The sequence below is a fragment of the Dipodomys spectabilis genome, unplaced genomic scaffold (genome assembly GCF_019054845.1).
Source record: "Dipodomys spectabilis isolate Male_0828 unplaced genomic scaffold, ASM1905484v1 ptg000098l, whole genome shotgun sequence".
Taxonomy (NCBI): Eukaryota; Metazoa; Chordata; class Mammalia; order Rodentia; family Heteromyidae; genus Dipodomys; species Dipodomys spectabilis.
Genome location: NW_024870775.1, coordinates 9,550,484 through 9,565,662, shown reverse-complemented (window position 1 = coordinate 9,565,662; position 15,179 = coordinate 9,550,484). Strand labels below are relative to the sequence as shown.

Sequence of the window (15,179 nt, the reverse complement as noted above, 5' to 3'; positions counted from 1 at the left end):
TTAGGGCCCAGCTTTCCCCCCACATTTTATCAGAATATATTCACTGTACAAAGTATAGGGTTTCATGTGACAGTTCCATACATGTGTATAACGTACTTTGACTAATTCACCCTATTAAACTTTCTTATCACAGATACTCATTTATTTTGTTCCTACACTTTATTTTCTATTGGTCCTAAGGGTTTGAACTCAGGGCCTCCCACTTGCTAGGCAAGAGTTCTACCATTTGAGCCACATCCCCAGCCATTTCTTGCTTCAGAGAATCTCAAAGTTTTGCCAAGGGCTAGCCTCAGATGGTGATCCTCCTACTGATGCCTCCTATGTAGCTGGAATGGTAGACACACCATGCCCAGAGTGTCACTTGAGATGGGATCTCACTAAATGTCCCTAGGCAGTCCATGAGGGGAAGGCAGCAGAAACATCCTGCCATCCATCTTGCAGGGTGCAGTGGATGGAGGACTGGAGCAGGGTGCACCCAATGTCCCCAGGGGAGCATCTGTGAGACAACATCTGAAAAAAACTCTGAAACAAACAAGCCCGCCCTCTTCTCCCAGAGAAACCTTAGCCCTGAGATGAGTGCGCCAGGATAGAACAGGAAAAATTCCAGAAGGTTCTGGAATGTACTAAACCCAGTTTCCAGTGCCATCCCCCATTAGCAAGATCCAGGCATCCAGGCTGAGCAATGCAGCCACAATGGAGAAATAGATTCCCCCAGAGAGTGGTGCCTGCTAGGACTGATGCACACACACACACACACACACACACACACACACACACACACACACACACACACACACACACATGAGTACACACAATCCCAGGGGTTTCACAGGACTGAAACACCATCCGCACTTCTAAGAATATCCCTGCTCCAAATACATGCTGATCGATCTGTTCTCTGAGGCCCTTTCTCTGAAAGAAATTCAGTCGGGCTTTGTCTGGGATGCAGGCACCTCAGAAGAGTGAGTGCAGAAGCTCTGCAGAGGGGCAAGGGGCAGGAGGGGTGGGAAAGGGAGGGTATCTTCCCTTCTTTCTTCAGAGATGTTGCAAACTTGCAAGACCGCAGCTCCTAATGAATGAAATGATTGATTCTGCCTGTGATAACCATTGGCTGCAGAGACCACAGGACAAGAGGTTGCCCAGCAACCAGATCCATAAAGGGAGCAGAGTTGAGCATGCTCCTCCACCAGTAGCTCTCGGCCCCCACTGATCAAACAGGTCAACCAGATGTCTCCCACCTCCAGGTGAGATGTATGTGAAATGCACTACCTGGTCTAGGATGCCTTTGTCTTTCTTGAAAAACATCCATTGTGAATCTAACGAGCCTCTGGACCATAGCTGCAGGAACATGCACCTCTGGCCACATGTGGCTAATTACAAATACATTCATTAAAAAAACCAATAAATTAAAGCATGCCTGTAGTCCTGGCTACACAGGAGGCTGAGGTGGGAGGATCACTTGAGCTCCTGAATTTGAGACCAGCCTCTGCTGCAAGACAGGAAGACCCTGTCTCAAAACTAAAATATACAAGCTAGCTGTGGTGGTGCACCCCTGTAATCCTAGTTATTTAGGAGGCTGAGGCAGGAGGATTGTGAGTTCAAGACCACCCTAAGCAATGTTATTCCTAATTCAAAAGCAAAATAAAAGGCAGTAGACATGGTTCCAGCAGCAGAACATCTGCCTTGCATATGTGAAGTCCTGAATTCAAATTCCAGTACCATCAGACACAAAATAAAATTTAAGAAAGGGCTGAGGATGCAGTTCATGTGGTAAAACACTTGTGTAACAAAAAGAGGCCCGGGATTCAAATCCCAGTATGAAAAAACAGGATAGTGAACAAAAAGAAATTAGAATTTAATTTAAAATTCATTTTTCAAGTCACATTAGCCACAATTCAAATGTGTACCTAAGTGATATTCTTTAGGATTTGTCTTCAAATACTTGGATAAAAATGAAGAGGAGCTGGTGGCTCATGCCTGTAATCCTAGCTATGCAGGAGGCTGAGATCAGAGGACTTCCAGCCCAGGCAGGAAAGTCTGTGAGACTTTTATCTCCAATTAACCCCAAGAAAACCAGAAGTGGACTCTGTGGCTCAAAGTGGTAGAGCACTAGCCTTGAGCAAAATGAACTCAGGGATAGCATCCAGGCCCAAAGTTCAAGCCCCACCACCAGAAGAAAAACAAAAAATGAAGAGATAGCTAGATATTGGTAACACAAGTCTGTAATTCCACCTATTCAGGAGGCTGAGATCTGAAGGTGTGAGTTTAAAGCCAGCCTGATCAGAAACATCTGTGAGATTTTTTTTTTTGAGCCCTCATGGGACTTGAACTCAGGACATGGGTGCTGCCCCTGAGGTTTTTCACTCAAGCCTAGTGCTCTACCACTTGAGCCACCACAGTTCCACTTCTGACTTTTTGGTGGTTCACTAGAGATAAGAGTCTCACAGACCTTCCTACCCAGGCCAGCTTTGAACCGAAATCCTCAGATCTCAGCCTCCTAAGTAGCTAGGATTACAGGTAGAAGCCTCGGGCACCCAGCTGTAATGACTTTTTAAAATTGTGGCAAGATACATATGACATAAGATATACCATTCTAAAGTTTTCTACTTGAGCCATGCCTGTGGTCTTTTTGGCTTTAGGTGGTGGTTAATATTGCTGTTCGGTGTTTGAACTCAGGCTTCATTCTTGCTAGGCTGGGGTGATACTGCTGAGCCATGCCTCCAGCCCTGCTTTTCACCAGTTCTTTTTAGGACAAGATGTCATTTGCCACCCAGGCATGCCTGAGCTGCAGTCTTCCTGCTTTAGGCTTCCTGCTGTGATCCCAGGCACACATTGCCACACCTGGCTTCCCTCTGTGGAGACAGAGTCTCACAGACTTTTCTGCCCAGGTTGGCCTAGAACCTCGATCCGCCCAATCTCAGCATCCCATGTAGCTGAAGATGACAGACACCAGCCACTCTACCCAACTTTGGACTGAAGAATAATCTCATGAATTTTTTTGCCTAGATTAGCCTCAAACCCTGATCTTCCAATGTCCACCTCCCAAGTAGTTAGAATTAAAGGCAGGAGCCACTAATCCCAGACTCTTTTTGTTTTGTTTTGTTTTTCAGTTGTGAGGCTTGAACCTGGGCACTGTCCCTGAGCTCTTCAGCTCAAGGCCAACGCTCTATCACTTGAGCCACAGGGCCACCTCTGGTTTTCTGGTTGTTAATTGAAGAGTCTCATGGACTTTGCCGCCCGGGCTGGCTTTGAACTGCGATCCTCAGATCTCAGCCTCCTGAGTAGCTAGGATTACAGGCATGAACCATGAGCACTCAGCCCAGCCTCTATTTTGTTTTGTTATTGTTGTTTGTTTGTTTTCTAGTCCTGGGGCTTGGACTCTGGGCCTTGGCACTGTCCCTGAGCTTTTTTTTGCTCAAGGCTAGCACTCTACCACTTGAGCCACAGCACCACTTCTGGCTTTTTTTGTGTATGTGGTACTGAGGAATGGAACCCTGGGCTTCATGCTTATGAGGCAAGCACGGTACCTCTAAGCCACATTCTCAGCCCTCTATTTTGTTTTTAAGACAAGGCCTTGCTAATTTTTCCCAGAGTGACCTTGAACTTACCATCCTCCTGCCTCTGCCACCCAAATAGCTAGGATTACAGCAGGAACCACCACCACCGCCCCCACCTCTCCTGCAACACCACACGGATTCTCAGTGGCTTCTGAACCATGTACCTGTCCCCCGTGGGTCCTCGCCGCACATGGCTGAGGGGTCCCCAGAGGGCAGCTTTGGGGGTGCAGAGTTGAATTAGTGCCCTCCATTTGGCTTTCTGCTCCTTGTTCTATCTCTCATTGCAGGGGCTGTGGGTGGGCGCCTTCCCAGCTGTTGCAAAATCTCAGACAGACATTGTTCTAAAAGAGAACAGACCCAGCTGGGGAAGGGGGGGGAGGAAGAGGGAGAGGGGAGGAGGGGCAGGGGAAGAGGAGGGGGGAGAGGCCCTTATTGCAATTGGGGCCTGTCCTGGAGTCCCCAGATGGGGCCTGCCTGCCTTCTTCCTTCCTTCCTTCCTTCCTTCTTTCCTGCCTCCTTCTTCTCCATCCTTACCCCATCTCTCTTCTCTCTCTCCAGACATGGCGCCTACACACTGTGACAGACGTTGCTCATGCAGGACTGACAGAGGCAGGGCCTCCCCTTAAAAACCTTCTGGAAGGAAGCAAGCCTTGCATCTCACTGCACCCCCAGCCTGACCCCTGGCCTCAACGAGTCTGTTCTGAATGCACAGAGGAGCAGAGAGCCGCTGTGGGTAGTGGACAAGCCTGGGGCAGGTCCCTCGCGCCACCATGTGAGGACATGCTGGTGCTCTGCTGACACTGCGAGGGTCTCGAACCTGGGCTGGGGGAGGAAGCAACCGCACAGGTCCTGCAGGGCCGTGTGGGCTCTTTGTGAGGTCTCAGAAACAGACAAGAAAAACTGGAAGGGTGGGCAGCGCCAGGATGAATCTGGGATGAATTTCTGTAAGTCACTGCGCGGGAGGGGGGGGGGGGAGGAGTGCCCGTTTCTTACTTTGGTTTTCTTTGGGTTAGATTTTGAGTTTGTCTGTGTTCTTGGCAGTAATGGGATTTGAACTCAGAGCCTTGTACTTGCTAGCAAGGTTCTCTACCACATGAGCCAAGTTCCAGCTCCCCCCACCCCCCACCCCCGTTATTTGCAAATCTTGGGTTTGAACTGTGGGCCGGGGTGCTATCCCTGAGCTCCTTTTGCTCAAGGCTAGCCCTCTACCACTTGAACCACAGTGTCAATTCTGGCTTTTTTCTGTGATTAATTGGAAATAAGAGTCTCACCAAATTTCCTGCCATAGCTGGAACAGTGATCCTCAGAACTCAGCCTTCTGCTTAGCTAAGATTACAGGCATAAGCCACCAGGGCCCTTTTCTTTTTTTTTCTTTTTCTTTTTCTTTCTTTTAGGTCCAGTTGTGGGGCCTGAACTCTGGGCCTGGGCGCTGTCCCTCAGCTCTTCAGCTCAAGGCTAACGCTCTACCACTTGAGCCACAGAGCCACTTCTGGCTTTTTTCTTTTTGCTTATGTGGTGCCGAGGAATCGAACCCAGGGCCTCAGGCATGCAAGGCAAGCGCTCTACCACTGAGCTACCTTCCCAGCCCCAAGGGCCCTTTTCTTTTCAAGCATATTTCTCACTTTAGCTCTTCAGTCAAGGAAGAGCATGGTGGCACATGCCTGTAACTGCCTCTCAAGAAAAAATAGTACTGGGCTTGATGGTGCACACCTTTAGTCCCAGCTACTTGGGAGGCCAATATACGGTCATTGATTGAGCCCAGAAGTTCAAGACTATCCTGAACAACAGGGTGATGGGTAAACTCCATCTCAAACAGAGGGAGGGGAGCACATACAGGCATGTCAATATACACTTGTAAACTAAGCAGTTAGGAAACTGATACAAGAGGCTCATGAGTTCAAGTCCAGCCTGGGCTACATAATTTTTTTTTTTGGGTCTTGAACTCTGGGCCTGGGAACTGTCCCTCAGCGCTTTAGCTCAAGGCTAGCGCTCTACCACTTGAGCCACAGTACCACTTCTGATTTTCTGAGTGGTTTATTGGAGATAAGAGTCTCACAGATTTCCTGCCTGGGATAACTTTGAACTGTGACCTTCACATCTCAGCCTCCTGAGTAGCTAGGATTACAGGCATGAGCCACCATGCCCGGCTGGGCTACATAATTCTTGTTTCATAAAACCAAAAAGAAGCAGCGATCTGGGACTTTCCAGTGCTGAAAGGACAGCTCCTCCAGCACCAGCATAGCACCAACAGCCTCTCAGCTGCCCTGCATCGGCTCACTATTTAGTTGGCACCAGCTGTATACCACGTGTGCATGCATTTCCTCTCCACCCCATGCAAAGTCCTACCAAGCAGGAGCAGCTGAGGAGCAGGTGCAGATGCTCCTTGCCTGGCCATACCCCGCCCCCGAAGTGACATCAAAACAGCCCATCAAGTCTGTGGCCCCTAGTCCACAGGAGTACAGAGAGGTCACAGCAGGACGTCCTGTACCCCAGCACCTAGGACAGCGCCCATCACATAGCAGGTCCTGGCAACCAGTGGTATCAAAAATGCAGGGAGCCAGGCGCCTGTGGCTCACGCCTGTCATCCTAGCTATTCAGGAGGCTGAGATCTGAGGATTGCGGTCCAAAGCCAGCTGGAGCAGAAAAGTCCATGAGACTCTTTTTTTATTATTTTCTTTTCTTTTTTTTTTTTTTTTTTTTGCTGGTCGTGGGGCCTGAACTCTGAGCCTGGGTGCTGTCCCTGAGCTCTTCAACTCAAGGCTAGCACTCTACCACTTGAGCCACAGCGCCACTTCCAGCTTTATCTGCTTATGTGGTGCTGAGGAATTGAACTCAGGGCCTCATGCATGCGAGGCAAGCACTCTACCACTGAGCCACCTTCCCAGCCCCTCCATGAAACTCTTATCTCCAATTAACCACCAGAAAACTGGAAGTGGTACTGTGGCTCAGAGTGGTAGAGCGCTGGCCTTGAGCTCAAGAGCTCAGGGACAGCACTCAAGCCCACAGTTAAAACCCTATGACTGGGCTGGGAAGGTGGCTCAGTGGTAGAGCTCTTGCCTTGCATGCATGAGGCCCTGGGTTCGATTCTCCAGCACCACATACACAAAAAGAAAAAAAGCCGGAAGTGGCACTGTGGCTCAAGTGGTAGAGTGCTAGCCTGAGCTGAAGAGCTGAGGGACAGTACTCAGGCCCAGAGTTCAGGCCCCACGACCAGACCCAAAAAAATAAAATAAAAAATAAATAAAAACTATTAAAATAAGCCCCATGACTGACAAAAAAAAATGCACAGAAAACTGGGTGCCAGTGGCTCACGCCTGTAAATCCTAGCTACTAAGGAGGCTGAGATCTGAGGATCACAGTTCAAAGCCAGCCCAGGCAGAAAAGTCATTGTGAGACTCTTCAATAAAACTACTCCAAAAAATGGAATTGGTGCTGTGGTTCAAGTGGTAAAGCACTAGCCTCGAGCACAAAGAGGCTCTGGAACAGCACTGAGGCCCTGAGTTCAAGCCTTAGGACAGGCAAAAAAAAAGAATGCTTGGAAGCCCGGTACTTGTGACTCATACCTGTAATCCTAGCTATTTAGGAGGCTGAGATCTGAGAATTGTGGTTTGAAGCCAGCCTGGGCAAGAAAGAAGTCAGTAAGATTCTTATCTCCAATGAGCTAGCAGAAAGCTGGAAGTGGAGCTGTGATTAAAGCGGTAGAGCAATGGCCGTGAGTGGAAAAGCTCAGGGACAGTGCCCAGGCTGAGTTCAAGCCCCAGCACCGGCACACAAACACACACACACACACACACTCACTCACACACTCACATAGACCTACTGCCAAGCTTTCAGGGATAAATGAGATGATGTTGGAAAGTGCTGGGCATACACTCAGGGCCCACCTCTCCCCACACCAGAAGACCTTGTGCCAGGACATCGACAATAAACCAGCCAGCCAGCACAGAGTGAACTCCACAGTCCTGCACCTGTACCTCACACACCGAGACCCCTGCGGTCATCTGCCCTGGGCCCAAGGATTTCCTGCACAGCCTCCAACACCCTGAAAAACTTGCTTTTCCAAACTGCCTTCAAGCCTCTCTGGAAAGAGGCCGACTGCAAATGGTCGTAAATGATCACGATGACACAAATCCCCAAGTCTCTGGAGCATTTGAATGTACACCAGATGCTCCAAGCGATGGCTCATGAATATTATCCTAATCATCTTTAGAACAAAAAGTCCAGGATGAGTTGAGCACCAGTGGCTCACAACTAGAATCTTAGCTACTCAAGGGGCAATTGAGGTTTAATGGCAGCCCAGGCAGAAAAGTCTAAAAGATGCCATCTCCTATCAACCAGCAAAAAAAAGAAACACACACACACACACACACACACACACACACACACACACACACCCCTGGGCTGGAGGCATGGCTCACATGATAGAACCAAACCCAAGGCCCTGAATTCAAACCCTAGTGCATTCACACACACACACACACACACACACACAGAGTGAAAAGTGTTCATAGCTACAGAAGAAGTGGGTCTAAGTGACTTTGAAGGACAGTAGGATGGGGAATCTAAATCTACAGAGGGCTGACCAGGAACCCCCCCCCCAACTGTTCAGCCCTGTCAAGGTACCGCACTGATGAGACCATATATAATGAGGACAGAGCTCAGTGGCAAGTCTAGGACGCCTCTCTTCCCCCTTTCCTCGGACCATATGAGGGTCCAGCTCAAATGGTCTGAGACGCCTTAGGAGAAAAACCTCAAAGCCTGTGAAAGAATTCCACTGTGGGGCCATTTGTCCTGGTCACTGCAAATGGAAGCTAATGAACTTGACCTGGGACTGGGGAAACACACAGATTCCCACACTCTGGCTAACCATGCTCTAAGTAGACAAGGGATCAAGTGATCAAGTATTCCAGCCCAGTGGGAAGGGGCCAGACACAGTAGGAGGAGTGGCTTCGTGGTGGTGGGCTGGGTGGGCTGGTTTCATGGGGCTGGAGCTTAGTGAGGGGGCTGGATGGGTGTGGCCTTGTTGGGCGAGGCTTACTGGGGGCGGGACTTGGCCAGAGTTCTTCCAGTCATTGGGGATCATGACCTTGATGGTAATTGTGGGCTGCTGGTGTCTGTCTGTCTGTCTCTCTCTCTCTGTCTCTCCCTCTGTCTGTGTGTCTATGTATCTCTTCTCACTCTCCCATCCTTGAACACCGGTGTTCACATATGATATACTACCACAAGCCCAAAGCAACAGAGTCATTCATGGGCTGAAACCAAACTTGTGCAATGGAATAAACCTTTCCTCTTTATAAATTGATTGTCTCAGGTATTTGGGCACAGTCAAAGACACAGGTTGCCTTTTCCTTCTATGTGGGATTTGAATTGCTTGTTGCCTACATGGATTGCAAAGATGTCTTTCAAGTTTGTGGCTGGTCTTCAACTGTCTTTTTTTTTTTTTTTTTTTGAAATGGGGTCTTGCTGTGTTGTTGCTCAGGCTGGTTCAAACCTGTCATCTGTCCATGCCAGGCTCCAAGCACTGAAATTATAGGTACGTACTACCATGCTTGGATCCTTCACAGACTTTTTTTTTTTTTTTTTTGGGTCCGGTCATGGGGCCTGAACTCTGGGCCTGGGCGCTGTCCCTCAGCTCTTCAGCTCAAGGCTAGCGCTCTACCACTTGAGCCACAGCACCACTTCTGGCTTTTTCTTTTTCTGCTTATGTGGTGCTGAGGAATGTAACCCAGGGCCTCATGCATGCAAGGCAAGCGCTCTACCACTGAGCCACCTTCCCAGCCCATCCTTCACAGACTTATGTTTAAATGTAGTCTAATTTATCAATCTTTTCTTTTATCATTTGTACTTCATGTGCTTCGGAACTATTTGTCTGCCCTTATTACAAAATTCTTTTGTATTTTCTGAAAGCTTTCCAGTTTCTCTTTAAAAAAAAAAACAAACCAACTTTCACTTGTAATTTTTTTTTTTTTTGGCCAGTCCTGGGCCTTGAAGTCAGGGCCTGGGCACTGTTCCTGAACTTCTTTTTCCTCAAGGCTAACACTCTACCACTTCCGGCTTTTTCTGTGTATGTAGTACTGAGGAATGGAACCCAGAGCTTCATGCATGCTAGACAAGTACTCTACCACTAAAGCCACATTCCCAGCCCATAAATTTTTGTTGTTGATGATGACAATGGTGGTCATGGGGCTTGTCAGGGCCTGGGTACTATCTCTGAATTCTTTTTGCTCAAGAGTAGCACCATTTCCAGTTTTCTGGTAGTTAATTGGAGATACAAATATCATAGACTTTCCTGCCTGGGTTAGCTTTGAACTGTGATCCTCAGATCTCAGCCTCCTAAGTAGCTAGGATAATGGGTATGAGCTACCAGCACCTGGCTTCACCTGTAAATCTTTAACCCATTAAAAATCTATTTAGGGGGCTGAGAAGGTGGCTCAGTGGTAGAGTGCTTGCCTTGAGCTGAAGAGCTGAGGGACAGCACCCAGGCCCAGAGGTCAAGACCCACGGCTCATGAAAGAAAGAAAGCGAGAGAGAGAGAGAGAAAGAAAGAAAGAAAGAAAGAGAAAGAGAGAGAGAGAGAGAAAGAAAGAGAAAGAATAGAAAAGAAAAGATCCATTTTTATAGCTGGGCGCCGGTGGCTCACACCTGTAATCCTAGCTACTCAGGAGGCTGAGATCTGAGGATCACAGTTCAAAGCCAGCCCGGGCAGGAAAGTCCGTGAGACTCTTATCTCCAATAAACGACTAGAAAACCAGAAGTGGTGCTGTGGCTCAAGCGGTAGCACACTGGCCTTGAGCTGAAGAGGGCAAGGACAGTGCCCAGGCCCAGGGTTCAAGCCCCACAACCAACCAAAAAAAAAAAAAATACCTTTTATGAGCCACAAAACCATGTTGAACTCCCAATGCTTCAGATATAAACAGTTAACTAAGCCAGATACCACTGGCTCACATCCGTAATCCCAGCTTCTCAGGGAAGTGAGATCTGAGGATCTCAGTGTAAATCCAGCCTGGGCAGAAAAGTCTGAGAGACTCCATCTACAATTAACCAGCAAAAAGCAGGACTAGAGGTATGGCCCAAGTGGTAATGTGCCAGCCATAAGCAAAAGCACCAAGTGAGAATTCAAGGCCCTGAGTTCGAACCCTGGCACTGTCACAAGAAAAAAAAAACTTCCTTTTCTATGTAGTGTGAGGTCGGCCTCTACTTTCATTGCTCTCATCTGATGGTTAACTATCAGCATTGTTTACTCAATAGACCATCCTTGCCTAGACTTTCATCAAGGACTCAGGTTAGAACTAAGAGCCCAGCTAGTCCAACCCCTGAGGAACAGATGCTCAGAAAGGGAGAGTATTTTTGATGATGCCACAGAGCACTTGCTTGGAATGCCTAACTCTCACCATGGGGAATGTCCCTGTGCTATTCACTCTGGATCAACACTAGAGACCACCTGGCTGGGGATTGCTTGGAAATCCAAGTCCAAATTCAGGGATGTGGTCTACATATAAAATACACAACCAATGCTGAAGACACAAACAGCTCCCAAAGAGTTCATAGCGATTACTTGTTGGAATCATAATGTTCTGGATGTAAAGATTTAACAAAATTGGGTGCAGTATCTCAGTAAGCTTCATGGGAGGAGATTGGAAGGATTATAGTTCCAAGACAGCCTAGGGAGAAAAGCTCACAGGATTCCCCGCACAACAGTGAAAAGTGGGAGACGGGCATCAGTGGCTCACATCTATAATCCTATTCAGGAAACTGAGATCTGAGAATCATGGTTCAAAGCCAGTCCTGGCAGAAAAATCCATGAGACTCTTATCTCCAATGAACCATCAGAAAACCAGAAGTGGCGCTGTGGCTCAAAGTGGTAGAGTGTTAGCCTTGAGCAAAAAAAAATAGCTCAGGAACAGCACCCAGGTCCTGAGTTCAAGCCCCAAAACTGACAATAATTAATTAATTAACTAATTAATTAATTAAAAAGCTGGGTATGGTAGTGCATGCCTGGAATCCCAGCCTCTGTTTGTGGATGGTTGTCCTAGTTATTATCTTGGTTCATCCTTGCTGTGAGTAATAGCTCAACCTAGGCAAGGATAGTCTGTTGAGTAAATGGTGCCAATAGCTGAGACTATCCAGACTGTATGAAGAGCATAAATAGGAGGATCGTGGTTCAGGCCAGCCCAGGCACAAATATGAAACACTACTTGAAAAATAACTAAAAATAAGGTAAAGGACCAGAGCTGGGGTGGAATGTCTGCCCATGCTACACTTTTGTTCCAGGACCCTTGAGAGCAAGCTTTCACAAGTCCAAAGGGGCCACTCTGAAGAAGACAAATTTGTGCAGCTAACCCCAGCCATCCACCACCAGGCCAGGAATCACTCAGGTCCTTTTCGTTTTTGGTGACAGGGTCTTCCTAAATCTACCCCAGCTGGCCTGGAACTCACTGTCCTCCTGTTTCTGCCTCCCAAGCAGCTGGGATTACAGGCGAGCCCCACCTCACCCGGCCACTTTGCACCAGCCTGGGAAGAGGGTTCTTCCTGTCCTCCTGGGGGAGTGGAGGGTTAACCTCCTCCAGTTATGACACAATGACCCAACCCAACTGGGTCTGCTCCACTGGAGCGCAGGACACACCTGGGCAGTCCACTTACAAAGATGAAGACCCTGGGTCGGGAAGGGGGATGGGGCGCGGCAGGCAGGACGCCCCTCCCTTAGAGGCCAGGGGTGCGAGGTGTCTTCTCCACCAAAACCATCCTGCCTTCTTCAGAAAGACCCCCCCCCCCAAGATTGCAAGGAGCACTCGAAGAGGATTTCACACGGGAGACCCCCCCCTAACAAAATCCTAGAGAAACTGAGTCACTGCAAGCCTCTCCACCCACACCTAGCTGGGGGGTACTAACAGCAGGAGGGAAACACAGCTGCTCTACAAAGGCAGCACGAGTGGGGTGGGGGAGGGAGGTGAGCCCCGGAGCTCACTTCGTGAGAAGACCAGGATGTCCGTTCTGGGTCCCAAGCCTCAGTTTCCCCCACGTGAAAGAAGCACTAATCCATTCTTCTGCCCTGCTGTGAGGATGGACAGAAGGGGTGCACAAACGGGGCCCGTTAGCATTTCTAACAGCGCGTCCAACAGATGGAGCAGGAGTCGGCCCCACGAAGCGCGGTAGATGCTTTCCAGGGATCATCTCGTTTAATCCTCGGGGCGAGGAGGGGGGACCCCAAGCGAGAACTGGAGACCCGCCTCAAGCCCTGCGTGGCCATCAAGAAAAAATGAGGCTCAGACGAGGGCAGCGACTGGCCCAGGGGCACCCCGTTAAGAATGGGGGTCTTGCTGCGTCTGCCCCGGGTGGCTCGGGCCTCGCCGCTGGGATTACAGGCGTGCGCCGCCACGCCCGGCCAGGGGACCCCGGGGCGCAGACGCCCATCCAAGACCAAGGCGACGCCGTCCCGTGGGTGGGGTGTTTCTGGCCGGGATGGGGGGGGGTGTCCATCTCTGCAGTCCAGGTTCCTGAGCCTCGGAGGACAGCGGGGACCCCCAGCCCCCCGCCGCTCACCTGGCGTATTTGGTTTTCTGGAAATCCAGCAGCCGGGGAGCGAACATCGCGGCGGTTCCATCGGCGCCCTGCCCCGGGCTCGGCACGCGGGAACTTGGAGAGCCACGGGCACAGGCGCAGCAGGTTGGACGACCCGATCTTAAGTGCTGGGGGGACGCGGTCGGCACCCCGAAACCCCCCGGAGCCCAAGCCCGAGAAGCCGGAGCCCGAGGCGCGCGCGGAGCCGGCGGCGCCAAATCCCGAGCAGATGGTGGCGGGGGCGGGGGGGGGGGGGGACTGAGAGGGGGGCTCCCGCGGGCCGCCCATGCCCCGCCCCGCCCACCTCCACGCCCTCGGCCGCAGCCACGCCCCTCGCCTCGCCACGCTGCCCACAGCCCCGCCCCGCTGCCCTCAGCCCCGCCCCGCCCCCGCCCATCACTTCTCGCCCCGCCCCATCGCCCCTGCCCATCATTCCTCGCCCCGCCCACCGCCCCTTAGCCCCGCCCTGTCCATCACCCTCCCTGCCCCGGACTCTGTGGCTTTGGGGAATCCTCCCCCCCATTATCTCCCAGATAATTTTCGGTTACAACGACCCCAGGATCTGTCGGGTCCTCCCTCGGGGTCCCTCAGCCAAGTGGGTGTTGGGACCACCAGCCAGTAGGCCCTACCCCTTCCCACCCCCAACGAGGGCGACAAGATCAAAGAAGCACAAGACGAGCAAGGTGGAGCACGCCAGTAATCCCAGCACCGGGGAGACTGAGGCAGGAGGATATAGGATGTTCAAGGCAAGGCTGGGCCACCAACATGACCTCATCTCAGAGAGACAGAGAAATATAGAGACAAGAGAAAAGCAGAATGACCCAGAGACAGAGAAACAGAAAAGAGACAAGAGACGAGACAGAGACAGGGAGGGAAGAGAGGGCAGGGGAGGAAGGAAGGAAGGAAGGAAGGAAGGAAGGAAGGAAGGAAGGAAGGAAGGAAGGAAGGAAGGAAGGAAGGAAGGAGGGAGGGAGGGAGGGAGGGAGGGAGGGAGAGAGAACCTCATCTGGGGATTCAAGGACAGGCCCCAGGTTGCAATGAAGGCCTCTCCCCACCTCCCCCTTTCCCTCCCCGGCTGGGCCCGTTCTCTTTTAGAACAATGTCTGTCTGAGATTTTGCAACAGCTGGGAAGGCGCCCACCCACAGCCCCTTGCAGTGAGAGACAGAACAAGGAACAGAAAGCCAAATGGAGGGCACTAATTCAACTCTGCACCCCCAAAGCTGCCCTGAGGGAGCCCCCAGCCATGTGCCATGAGGACCTGAGCGGCCATGCATGTGGCTGGGGCTGGGGCTTGGGGGAGGCTGCTGGAAGCAGAAGCAGAAGGAAAACATCCAGAGATGCTCAGGCAGGAAGACTTACCAACCTGAGATCCAAGGATTGGGGTTCAAAGCCAGCCTGAGCAAAAACATCCCCCAAGACTCTTGTCTCCAATTAACTAGCAAAAAGTCACAATTGGAGCTGTGGCTCAAGTGGTTAGAGTGCCATCCAGCCTTGAGCAAAAAGCCAACTGAGAGCAGAGGCCTTGAGTTCAAGCCCCAGGATCAGTGTGTGTGCATGTGTGTGCGTGTGTGTGCATGTACGTGCCAGGTGCACACAAGCACAAAAAGTTGGGGTCACAGCAACCACCTGATGCTGGTGACTTCTAGATAGGACTGTTGGCAACAATGTTATTGAATGTTGTCTGGGTCAAGGCTGCTGTGTGCAATTGGGGTGCAGCAACCTGGGGGATGGGAACCATCTGTGAAATGAAAATGACACAGAAGAAAATTCTAGAAAGCACTCCCTCACACAGTGAGAGGAAGGAAGGTCCTTCAGTTTCTTGCTTGGCACACAGACATGTCTCCTGCTATAAGCCATAGTTCCTAGCAAGAGGTCTCTCCCATTGTCCTGTTTACTTGCCTCTCTCCACACACTGTCCAGCACTTAGTAGATGCCACTTAGTACCTACTGACCAGGGAAAGGATGAGGAGAATCAGGCCCGATTCTCAGCCAGGTCCCAGGGATGCCAGGGACTAGGCTGGGGGCTCCAGGAAGGGAAGCAAGGAAGCTGGGCCATGTGGGAA

General features: G+C 50.6%; 1 protein-coding gene across 1 annotated transcript in view; it reads right to left on the bottom strand.

The window, feature by feature from the left end:
• The window catches only part of Mmd2 (monocyte to macrophage differentiation associated 2), a 37,899-nt gene extending 24,729 nt beyond the window's left edge, over positions 1–13,170 (bottom strand). Inside the window, exon 1 of the mRNA XM_042686899.1 lies at positions 13,098–13,170. Within this exon, the coding sequence (XP_042542833.1) occupies positions 13,098–13,144 (47 nt within the window). The 5' untranslated portion in view covers positions 13,145–13,170. The remainder of the gene's footprint in view (positions 1–13,097) is intronic.
• Positions 13,171–15,179: the final 2,009 nt, after the last annotated feature.